Source organism: Clupea harengus, chromosome 15 (assembly GCF_900700415.2).
Source record: "Clupea harengus chromosome 15, Ch_v2.0.2, whole genome shotgun sequence".
Taxonomy (NCBI): Eukaryota; Metazoa; Chordata; class Actinopteri; order Clupeiformes; family Clupeidae; genus Clupea; species Clupea harengus.
Genome location: NC_045166.1, coordinates 21,507,227 through 21,520,039, shown reverse-complemented (window position 1 = coordinate 21,520,039; position 12,813 = coordinate 21,507,227). Strand labels below are relative to the sequence as shown.

At 44.2% G+C, this 12,813-nt stretch overlaps 1 protein-coding gene across 1 annotated transcript in view; it reads left to right on the top strand.

Annotated features, from left to right (window-relative positions):
* The first annotated feature begins 172 nt into the window (after positions 1–172).
* bcl11bb (BAF chromatin remodeling complex subunit BCL11B b) overlaps positions 173–12,813 on the top strand; it is a 28,521-nt gene continuing 15,880 nt past the window's right edge. Inside the window, exons 1-2 of the mRNA XM_031581696.1 lie at positions 173–1,647; positions 8,503–8,871. Of these exons, the coding sequence (XP_031437556.1) occupies positions 1,584–1,647; positions 8,503–8,871 (433 nt within the window). The 5' untranslated portion in view covers positions 173–1,583. The remainder of the gene's footprint in view (positions 1,648–8,502; positions 8,872–12,813) is intronic.

Here is a 12,813-nt window from a genome sequence, read left to right as displayed (position 1 = left end):
AGTTGATCGTGTAGGCTTAATTGTTGCCAAATAAACACTATGGGTGATGCCATATTTGTTCTTAGAGGAAATGTCTAGTGATTATACGTACACCAACAGAGGGTGCTCGTGGCTTTCAACCAACGGGGTTAGAAAAACGAAACATCAGCTACCGACCTATCAACCTGCACAAAGGAGGGCTAGTGTCAAGAATACGGGTGTCCTGATAATAAAAAACATTTAGTGAAGAACCCTTCGTAAATTAGGCCAGCTATGTAAAGGTACCATCTACATAAATGTCAGAAGCCTATGACTTTTTAACCAGTAGCCTATTACTGTGAGTATATCGACAGGAGAACTAGCAGTGTGAACTTGGTGTCAAAGAAGCCAATCACAAATATTCAGACATGCCTGTAACCGTTGATAAACCGTTGATAAATTATCTTAAGGTAACCTGTTCAACCAATGTTTTAGCAATGGCAATGATTCAAATGGCCGTCTAACCAGCGGGTAACATAATATTTGTGAAGACTATTTCATACAAATGTGAGCACAACTCAGTAGCAGGCGCCTCCGTAAACTAAATGACTGAATATCTGCGCTCCTTGTTTCGACGTGTCCATGCGGTCACGCCTTCCGTGATACAATTCAGGTGATCCAATGGCTGTGCGAACCGCCGCTAGTCGCCCCCAGCGCTGCGGTAGTCCTTCACCGCTCTGTGATGTCTCTCTCATCGCCGACCCAACGTCACGTCCGCACTTGAACTTAAATTTCATCCCATTTTTCAGAGGCAACCCCTGCCACACACGCGCGGGGTACTTCCAGAGAGACAGGACTCGTCACGCCTAATGCGAAGAACTAAAGAAATAGTGGACCTTGACAGAGTTGGAGAGGAGGTGGTGTCTTAATTGTCGCCGGTCTCTTGTCGGAGTCTGCACGAGCGAAGAGTTGCAAGTCTGCGCACTGATGCCAGAGCACATGGAGAGCGGTGCCAAAGGTTCCATCACTTGGCAATCCAACTGCGCAGAGGAATTTGGAATTTAGATAAAGTATTTTAATACAGACTAAGAAAAGACATTACGGTCTCTATGCAGAGAGCAACTGGAAGATAAATAGTTGTAGTCTAGACTACATGGTAGCTTCAGGTTTGTCGGTCAGAGAATAGTGTACATTAAGCGCACTTCGTTCATCAGTTTTCCGTGGAGAAAAGAGGGTGCAATTCTCTATTTGGAACATAACTGTCACGTTATTTCGCTGCCAGTTCGCCTAACCTGCGTTTCAGGAACATATCGCTCACCAGACTTTTACGCATCCTGATTTCAATCCAGGTGCTCATGCTGTTGGTCAACAGACGGTTTTGTGAGACAGCGCATACGCGTCAACCCACGAGACTTACTTGGTGGACTCAAGTGGACAGCTCTTTCTTCTTAAACTGATTTACTACAACAGTGCGAATTGAAAAAACCTCCACGCTCCACGAAGAGAAAACATTCGGACTGGGGAGCATTTCGGAAAAGTTACTGGAAATCGAAGGGGAGGAAACGGGAGCATCTGACTCGTTCAAGTCCAGGTCTCCGGGCGATGCGATTGTAAATGCCAGGGCAATGTCCCGTCGTAAGCAGGGGAACCCACAGCACTTATCCTTGTCGCAGAGGGAGACAATACGACGTGAGTATCATTCAGTATCTTATCAACCACAACCTACAAATCAGAGATGTGTGCACGAGAGAGAATATGAGAGATGTTTCACATCAAACTTCAAAAAGGCTATCTCACTTTTACACCTCAAACGGTGGCTTGTAGTCCTTGATAGCCTTTACGCATCGTTCAAAGTTGTATTTTATGCCTTATATACCAGTGCCTGAAAATGTAACCTAAACCTGACATAACCTAAACACACTGACAGTTTAGACGCTACCAGATAAATCACCTTTATATAGCTATTTATACAGTAAATAGCATAGATAGGAGCACATACTTTGCATAATTAGTGAATGTTATCTCATAAAACGTGGCAAATATTCTGGCCGTTTTGACAAGACATTTTTGTGGGATCACACTAGACAGTAGGCTATAACTTGTTCGTCCGTGACCAAAAAAAAACTAATCACAGTGTGAATTCAGAGATTTTATAATTCTGAACAATAGGCCTACTTATTATAAAGTTTTACTTACAAGTACGCTATTTTTACGTTATGGGTTATTGTAATTTTTTTCTGCTTTTGTAGAAATTGGACGTAGGTATACATAAATCCATTGTAAACAAAGAGTGTAGTGCTTTGCATTAAACAACCAATTCACATGTGGAACAACATTAGACTGGGCACGTGTTTACAATCCTGATTTATTGATTGACGGACTTTTAAAAAAAGAATGCGAAGAGTCACTGGGGACTTTTAAAAAAGTGCATTAGGGCTCCTTTAAAAATATAAGTATAACTGTGTAAAGAAAATATGATAGTTAATTGTGTAGTTAGGCCGAAGTCCTCTAATACACACACACACACACACACACACACACACACCTCTCTCTCTCTCTCTCTCTCTCACACACACACACACACACACACACAAGTACGCACACACAGTCAATCTATGATCTACACGCATTGCTATAAAATAGCACGCAATTATCCAATTTCTATTTTACAGATGTTTAAAAGTCTTTTTTAGATATTTTCATGAGCGCAAATTTGGATAAATCTTAAAGTGTTAGTTAGCCTACTTGGCTCTATTCACCTGCATTGTGGAATATAATTCTCACAAGTAACCCGGAATTGACACTGGAGCACGAATGAAGGGGTGTCGAATTAAGATTGTATGAATTTAAGTAGGGCTACTTTACATTATAAACGTCAATATTAATTTTACGGAGTGAATGAGTCGTTGACTTATAATGGCCAAACCAAATGATATACATAGCCAATTATGAAATGTTGTGCTGGACAGACGCTTCCAGATGACAGATGATTGACAGCAACGACTTTATATCGCTAGAACTCGAAAATGTCTTGATATGCTATTTCAATGTAGCCCAGGCCATAGCAAATAATGTCTTCATTCAATTTTCAGGTATTATTCGTTGTAAGTATTCAATGTGTGACAATTTTGGTAGACGTCTGCACGTTTGTTATGTTTAGAGGCCCAAAAACTTCGAATTCAAAATCAATTAGGGTGTAGCCTATCAACTCCAGTACTTTCCCAGCGATCTCTCGTGCTTAAATTCAATTTCATAGTGGTCTAATCCATCTAATTCATAACAGAACCATGATGTAATCCCTATCCAATCTGTTTCATGTTGAGCATGGTTAAGAACATTTTATATTGGCCACCACTATCACTGAACATGCAGTGTAATCATTTACGCTGTGTGGCTTTTAACAGCAAACCCTTATGAACAGCTTTGCGTTTTTTACTCCAGCATTATGAGGAAACATCTTAAAGTTAAACAATGCAATGTGTCGGAACGTAACTATTTAATTAGCGTAATTTACCCTATTTCAATTTGCATTTAATTTTGGCTTGTAAAATATGAATCAGTCAAAGGAGTTTTCAGCTGAAAATGTAGTCGATATGTCAAACGGAAAAAAGTCCACCATATAATCCACCATCTGCGGAGAGATTTGTTGCCATCTAAATCGTCAAAACCCGTATTATAACGATGTTACGCCTGGGGTAGCCTACGCGTAGGCCTGTGATAATACCCACGTTCTGAATCGGACTTTAAGTTAATGTCTCAATTAATACATAGGCCTAATATTTAAACGCAAGTGTATTTAAACCAACTAGAGGCCTACAGCTCTAATTAGGTCACACTGTCAACATAAAACGCCGTACAACTAGACAAAATGTTACATTGTGGGCCAAGTTTTGATCGTCTAGCAGAAATGGGTGGTCGTGTTATGTCTCATCGAGTGGTGGTTTGACGAAGTTGAAACGGCCTTTCATAACATACCTCTGTGGCCAGGACCTGACAGTGGCTGGCCAATCGAAAGTAGACTCCGCTTAGTATGAGTTCAAACGGTAGATTCTGTAACGTCTGTTTTATGCATTCTTTCTTTTTCTCTCTCTCTCTCTCTCTGTTTGTTTGTCTGTATGACAGTTTGAGAGTTTTTAAGCATTATACGCGCACGTGTGTGTGTGTGTGTGTGTGTGTGTTTACATCCATGTAAGTGTTTGTCTGCATGAATGCATAGTTGTGTATGCACTTCTGACTATGTGTGTTTGTATGTGTGTGTGCGTGTACTGGTGTGTGTGTGTGTACACCCATGTGCGTGTTTTTTCTGCATGAATGCATAGATGTGAGTGCACTTCTAACTGTGTGTTTGTATGTGTATGTGTGTGTGTGTGTGTACTGGTGTGTATGTGTGTGAGTGCAGTGCAAACTGACATTTGATAGAACCAACAGAAGTCTTGCACAAGCCCCCAGGTGAGCCCTGGTGGCTGTTCGCATATCTGTACACCATAGATCAAACCACACACAGGGATGCGAGGTCCGCAGGGAAACCCCAAAGTGCCCTCATTTGATTAAGTCAAGGTTTTTTTTTGCCTTTTATGTTTTTTTTTTTTTTTTAATATTGTTTTTGGCAGAGCACATGTCTTAGCTGGCCTGCTTGCTCAACAGTGGCGCTCTTTTTTTTTCAACTACAGTGGAAGGACCTATAGGTCACGCTTTGTGAGCGTGGAAAGAGAACAGGAATATCTGCATATTTCATGGCTTCCCATAAATGTGCGACATGCCATGCTGTCAGTTCACACGCAATCACACAGGTGTGTACGTTCGTCCAAATAACCGAACCCTTCAGCAGAGCTGTCAGCTGAACATGTCCAGTCAAAGAGTGTAAACTGGGTCGCCTGTGTCACCCCCCTTTGTTTCAAAAGTGATTGGGGTAATTATGCGATGTAAAAAAAATGCCCGCTGTGATGGATCAGTTTGCAAAATGCAAAAGAGAGAGAGAGAGAGAGAGTGTGCGTGTGTGTGTGTGTGTGTGTGTGTGTGTGTGTGTGTGTGTGTGTGTGTGTGTGTGTGAGCATATGTTGGAGGAATGCTTTTGAATCATCTGCTTGTTGTCACTTCAGATTGAATCATGTTGGATTATTTTGTGATGCTTCACGTGTAGGGGCGCACACACACACATACACACACACATTCGCGCTTAAAAACTCTCATTAATGTCGGAGTGTCAAACCTGTGTCACATTTGCACAGACTTTCAAGGCATTTGCCTTGCCTTTGCCATGGGCTCACAATTCTGTACACATGTATATTTTTGAATTAATCCATGTATATGGAGCCATTTACAATAAAACCTAATTTTCTTCTATTATGATCTCCTCCACAATTACACAAATTAATGTCCACAGTTACGGCATATGAACCAAAGACTGGAAGACAGATACACGTTCCCTTCCACTGCTTTTCATTTTATGTTCATGAATCTTGAAGAACCTCATTTTAATGTTTTATTGAATGGAGCTGAAGAGTATAATATAGTGACATAAATATATATGATATTATATAAATATAGATATTGATATTAAGAGGCCCTCTTCTGACCACATGGTGCAGGCCAGGAGATGAATCACACTACAATAATGTAAGTGTATGAGGCCCTTCCATAGCTCTACTATGCATATCTGCCATTTTTTTTTTATCTGGTCAAACCAGCGCTGTCCTCACCTTCTGACCTCCCTGCAACTACTGTGCTTACAGTTGGGCCTCAGTTCACACAGAGAGAGCTGAAACAGAAGCTGGTGTCATTCTGAAATGAAGCAGCGAAGCCGTCGTTTGTTTTGCATCGCTTTGTTTCTGCCTTGCACTGGGAAGGTGCTCTGCACAAGCACAAGCTGATAGGGGGTGCTATTAGTCTTTGAGTCTTGCCTGCCTGCATGGCAAAGAGCTGCCAACCATTGCCCTCAAATATATATATGGTGTTTGGAAGTGCAAATGTGTGTAAGTGAGTATGTATGTGTGTGTGTATGTGTATGCGTGTGTGTGTGTGCATAAGAGGGAGAGTGTTCCCAAGTGTGCGCTTTTGTGTGTATGTGTATGCTTGTGTGTGTGTGTGTGTGTGTGTGTGTTACGTGCATAAGAGGGAGAGAGAAAGGGAAAGAGAGAGGGAGGTAGGGAGAGTGTTCACAAGTGTGTATAAGTATGTGAGTGATCGAGGGTGTGTGCTTTTGTGTGTGTGTGTGTGTGTGTGTGTGTATGTGTATGCTTGTGTGTTTGTGTGTGTGCGTGCGTGTGTGTATGCATAAGAGAGGGAAGAAGGCAGACAGAGAGAGAGAGACTGTTGAGAGGCCCTCAGGTGTTTCTGACACTCTCACCCTCAACATTTGATACGGGGATTAGTGCAAACCTGGCGCGTCTCGAAGCCATCTCTGACCTCCATTTTGTCTTTGCCGTACCTTGATGCGGCGTAATCCTCTTACGCCGAGGATGTTTGGTGCCACAGCGGTTGATTCAACACGATGGCCAAGTTTGTCATCCAGTTTCAAGGCCTCTCGCCGTAACGAGGACGAATACGCGCCGGTGCCGTGCTGTGCCGCGCCGGGTCGAGAGAGCATTCTTAAGCAACGAGGTGAAAATTGGCAAGCAGATGGTTAGAGGAGTTGTGGACTCGGTTGTTTATTTAGCTCTGGAAAGAAGTGCTTCTCGCTTGATGCATAAGTGTGAAATGAAAAACACATGAGGCGTTAACAAAATTGCATGGATGCACATATTTGAGTGGGGGGGGGGGCGCAGCAGGTTCCATGTAGCTTCTATGAAGGGCTTTGCAGGAGTGTGCAGTACTCTGCTCAGGAACGCCCATATCAATACAAAATATGGCAAAAACACTTAACATTAACTTACTAGAAAACGTCTGTGACAATTTGTGAGTGATCTGTACAGTCACCATGGCTATCTTTCATGAAACACAAGGCGTTTTTTTTTTTCTTTTTCTTCTTCTTGGGAAAGTCTCCTGGGAGTGTTCAGAAACCTGGGGGGTTTGAAAGGGTCTAATAAGCTGCTCGGAGCTGACATTCCTGTGGCGTTGACTCGGAGCCAAAGCCCGGGTTATTTATGTTTGCCCTCTGGCGTCGTTACTCAAGCCTCATGTGAACAAACACGCTTATTCCTCTGTCACCAGCAAGTGAAAGTGAACTTTGGATGGCCAGGTGTCTGTCGATGGCCCGGACTCCTTGACGTTCAAATAATCAGATAATGCCTCCTCATCAGGGATTTTGTGTGTGTGTGTGTGTGTGTGTGTGTGTGTGTGTGTGTGTGTGTGTGGAGAAGTGGATTAGTGAGGCTTTGTTGAACCCCATCCAGCCAGTTTTATTGGCATATTGTATGAATTCAGAGCGTGTGTGTGTGTGTGGCAATCGCTTCACTCTGTCTCTCTGTGTCTGTCAGAGGCTGTCTCTTCGCTCCGTGATGGAGAGTCATATAAAATATTTTGATTTAGGATCTGGGAGAAAGAAGAAAAAAAACAATGAGCCAGTTGCATTTCTGCAAAGGCCATGTGTGGGAATCAGCAACAAGATATAGAGTTTGGCATAATGGCAGTTGACAGAAACACATTTTATATGGAGGTGACACATGAGGAAAAGATGTTCTGATGTTCTCAGGCCTTGGTTGTGTCAGTTCTGTGTGGCCCTGGGTTAGACCGGGTCAGAGGCGAGATGTTGTTGCTTTGTAAGAACGAAAGCAGGACCGTCGACCAAAACAGGCACAGCGGCATGGCTCAGCACAGCACAGTGTTGCAGCTGAGGGGAGAGAGCTCGCTGACAGTTGTGGTGGACGAGGGCGGCTTTTTTCTTTGCTTTTTCACAAGTGCTTCAGGAAATGGTTACGAATATCATGTGTGAAATGTGTCTTGTTGTCTGAATAGACCCGTGTTGCACCTGTGTACAGTTTTATTTTTTTGTGCACGATTTCGGGGCCGGGCCGTTTTTCAGGAGACCGTTTAATGGGAGGTGAGCCTCTGTGGCTTTGGCTAGCGCTCATAGGAGGTGTTGAGCTCGACACCAGCGTGCAACCCAAGCGATGAGCGGCGCTACATGCTGGCACACCCGCACGGTGCAGAGAAGTAGACCGGATATGCAGATACCACAGCCAGATAGCCTTGCACCCTCTGTTCCCTCCGTGACCCAAAACCTGCAGGCAACTCTGCACTCAGGTGTCTGCTTGTGGTCGGCGCCAAAGTAAGTGAAACAGGTGCGAGAGGGAGCGAGGCACCTTTCACTCAATCCAAATGAATGACATTTGTCCCCTAGCTACAATTACTACAGACAGGACACATCATGATGATCTCACCTGACTTTTTCATTGCATTGGCAAAGTTGCTGTAGGAGCAATGGTTTGCCAAGGTCATAATGAAGCATTTCGGCAGCCTACTATATTTGACCTTCAAGACCTTTAGTACTTATTAACAGCATCAGAAATGTATTACAGATTATATGAAATGACTATGTGTGTGTGAAGTTCAGGAAATGTTTGATAGACAGTGTCCCTGAGCCTGTCTTCTCTTCCCTGTCATCAGCAGAGACCAATCATGAGGTGGAGGCGGGCCAGCGCTCTCCAGCAGTCTATGTGCCCAGCCTGGTGGGCGGGGTCAGCGAGCACGACCTGCTGACCTGCGGCCAGTGCCAGACCAACTTCCCGTTGGGCGACATCCTGCTGTTCATCGAGCACAAGCGGCGGATGTGCCGCAGCGGTGGTGGCGGCGGCGTGCCGGACTTCTACGACAAACCAGGCAACCGTGGCAGCCCTTTGCCGCTGCGCATCCAGCCTGAGGGAGGTTGCCGGCCCGTGGAGGTGGGCATCCAGGTGACCCCAGAGGAGCATGAGGGGGAGAGAAGGCTGACGCCCGCCAAAGGCATCTGCCCCAAGCAGGAGAGCATCACAACAGGTGTGTATGTGTGGATGGACAGTGTGTGTGTGTGTGTGTGTGTGTATGTTCATGGACATTGTGTGTGAGCGTAGGGGGGTATTTAAAGAGATGAGCCAAGTGGTTAAGGGAACTGCAAGTCTGCAGTGAAGAAGGCTGTTCACGGGTTGGGCATGAATAGTATGCCATTTAAATCTCAGGCCTCGTGCATCAGAGTCTGGCCACTTCATCCTTAACACAGTTGGGCCCTGATGAAGTTATGAGGGCAGAGACACACTGACTCCAAAACATATTCATATATTCAAATAAGCACAACCCTCCTGTTTGAGGGACCATACATGTATATACACAGACAAAACAACATGTTACCACTGTAAGGTGTAAAACACACATACCAATACACATACACACACACACACAAAGCTCTCCTCTGTCACTGACAGACATCTGTCTTCCAGAGACCTCAGTGTGCGTCTGACACAGACCTTTAAGGGTGATTCTTTTTTTCAAATACTCGGGTGTCTTTGAGTGCAGAAGAGAACAGAACAGCACGTCGCCACCCCTTATCCTCACTCGCTCATCACTCCACCGCCTGAAGGACTCGGCTTAAAAACCTGTTCCCGTCACAGACCTCACCTGGTGTGCTCTCAACGAGGAAGTGTGTTTATTACTTGGACAAACACACACACACACATACACAGACACACACGCACACACACACACACACACAAACAGCTAAGAAAAAAAAGCTAATTAACATTCATATGCTTTTCCAGATAGTAAGGAAGAAGGGGTTAATAAAAACTGTTCCTCGTTCGCTTGTGGTCAAAGAGCCAGTTAAGAGGCCTGAGGGCTGTGAGCTCTGCGTCATCTGCACAAACAGGGTAGTCCAGGTTTCCGCACGCTAACCCACAGGTGCTCAGAACCTGTCCTGCGGTGTAGCATAGCACAATTTCACTAGCACGTGGTGCACTGGATGTAACAGTTTGCCCGTTGCAGACTAAACTCGGGGTTGGGTTGAGAAATTAAATTTCAATTTAGACGCCCACTTGTGTCACGGTGCAAACATCTCATCTTTTGCACTTTTGCTTGTTCTTCTTTCGTCTTTCGAGTTTTTTTTTTTCTTTCTTCCTTTTTTCGCCTTACACAGTTTGCCGTTAGTGTTCATTTGCGTAGTGGGAGAAGTCAAGGTTATCAGTGTGAACCGAGGCCGCTGTGTGATCCCTCTTGGGGTGTGTGTGTGTGTGTGTGTGGGGGGGGTTGAATTAAACACGTCGAGGGCCATGAAGCCTCACCCCAACACATTAGACTGCCACTTAGCCATCTTAAGTTTCATCCAAATGAGATTATGTTCAATAGCGCTAATTAAATGCAGTACAGCACTGGGGTTACCCAGCAGCAGAAAAGACCACATGCTGTGGGGTCAGAGACATATGCTCAGAGAAAGCAAGAGAGAGAGAGAGAGAGAGAGTGGTCAGATCTCACTCCTTCGGCTCAGAGAGAGAGAGAGATCCACATTAATTAACCCTTTTATTTTTGGACAGGAAAGTCTTAGACCAACAGCATTCTTTTTTACATTTTTTTTTTAGTTATTATGCTGTCTCACACACAGCATGTGCTCTGTAAACACCATGGAACTCGCCTCTGAAAGTGAACCAGTTCTTTGACTGCCACCGCAATTCTTTCTCTCCTCTCTACCCTGTTTATCTGTCTGTTTTCCTTTTGGTCTTTAAGGGTCAAAGGAATTTTGCAATCATGTGGAGGGGTGCAAAAACATTACAGACAACAGAAAGGCATGTTTATTCTCTCTCTCACTTGCATACACACACACACACACACACACACACACACACAAACACACACACTGCTGCCATGGCATTGTTCTACGTAAAAAGTCGGATTTGCATCCTTTGCTTGTCTAGCCCCACAGGAGGTCTTATAGCATCCTCTTGCCCCAATCCCCCCCCCCCAAACACACACAGTCCTCTGAGTCCCCTTCCCACTGCAACCCTTCCTCTGAGGGGGTGTGTGAGCAACAAGGAGGGCTGGCGAGTGCTTTGGTTTCTTGAACCCGCTGCTCAGGAAGATTGCTGCGTGCCGTTGAATATTTCATGGGACACACTGTCTTCCCGTTGACAGTAATATTCACCTCAAAAACAGCTTCTCTTCTCCTCTCCTCTCCCCGCACACACCTTTGATCTCGGGGCCTGTGCAGTTTTGCGCCTCAGCTCCTCCCTAAGTCTACAAACACCAGTGTGCACACACACACAGGCGCACATATGCATAAAACATACCGACACACACACAAACACATGCAGCCACATTCTCTCTCTGTCTCTCTCTCTCTTTCTCTCTCTCTCTCTCTCACACACACACACACACACACACACACACACACACACACACACACACACACACACACACACACACACACACACACACACACACAAATACACACAGACTCATGCAGCCACATACACACTCTCTCTCTCACTCTCTCTCTCTCACTCACACACACAAATACACACACTCTCTCTCTCTCTCTCTCTCTCACACACACACAAACAAATACACAAAAACACACAGACTCATGCAGCCACATACTCTCTTTCTCTCTCTCTCTCTTTTCTCCTCTCTCTCTCACACTCACACACACGCGCAAACACACACATGCACACGAAAACACACAGACTCATGCAGCCACATACTCTCTCTCTGTCACGCACACACACAATCCTGCAGATACATACACACTCTACATGTGTCCACATTTGCCCCACATATTACGGAGCTTTTAGAAATCTGTTTGAGGTTGGGGATATTTATGATCTGTCATGCATAAGCTTGTGGTATTCTTTTAAGTTCATTCTATTCATTTATTTAATCAATTAACAGCTCATTCACTCCATTAAGACTTTTTTAAGGACACTCTGTTGAATTCTGCCAAAGTAAGTGCAGAAAAAAGGTGTTTGTCAGATTTTACCTGTGTGCAATTTTCTACATTTTTCATGTGGCAGATCTTGTTTTTTTTTTTCTTCTTCACCTCTACCATAGAATGTTCTGTAATCACCCAGTATGCTCTCATTTGAATATTAGATTAGTCTTTAATCATAAAAAAGCAATCAGTGTCATGCATATTCATAGGGGCCTAGTCTAACAGTCTCATTGACGCGCTTCACTGCCACCCAGCCCTTATCTGTAGCACTCGTGAGCTCGGTAGAGACAAAAAAAAAAATAAAAAATCCTTAACTTTGGAATAACTCGCAAAAGACAGCAAGAAAAACATTTCTGTTGACAGACAGTGAAAGTGTGAATATGTGAGAGTGGGTGAAGGCGAGTAAAGGGAGAGAGAGAGGGAGAGAGAAAAGGAGAGAGAGGAGATGGTGAGACTGATCCCCGTTTCAAGCTATGAATATTTGCACAGGGGCTCAAGGAAACTTAATTTGCATAATGACTTTGTAGTTTTGCATTAATTAAATTTGCATATGAAACTGCGTTAATTACTTCTGATCATCTGGTTTCAACTCACAGCATTTGATGTCCAGCCTTTAGGGTTGTGATTAGGGGTTACGATGGCAGTCTGTGTGAATATGCACGTGTGTGTGTGTGTGTGTGTGTGTGTGTGTAGGGGTGGGTGTACATGTTAGTCAATGTGTGTCTGACATGCAGGTGTGTGCCAGGATTTTTCAGTGGCATCGCTGTTTATTCAGTTAGGGGCTGCAGGTGAAAATCACTAGTTTATGCTATGGTGTTGTTTGGGTGTGTATGTGTGTGTGTGTGTGTGTGTGTGTGTGTGTGTGTGTGTGTGTGTATGTGTGTGCAAGTGGGTGGGAGTCAGTGAAAAGCATATATAGGTTATTTTCCCTGCATACCTAAAATGTAAGTTTTTGCTAGCCCTTAGACAAGACATCATTTGTATGATAAATTGTGCACTTCCCAAACCTGTAAAGTCACGTTGAGCTC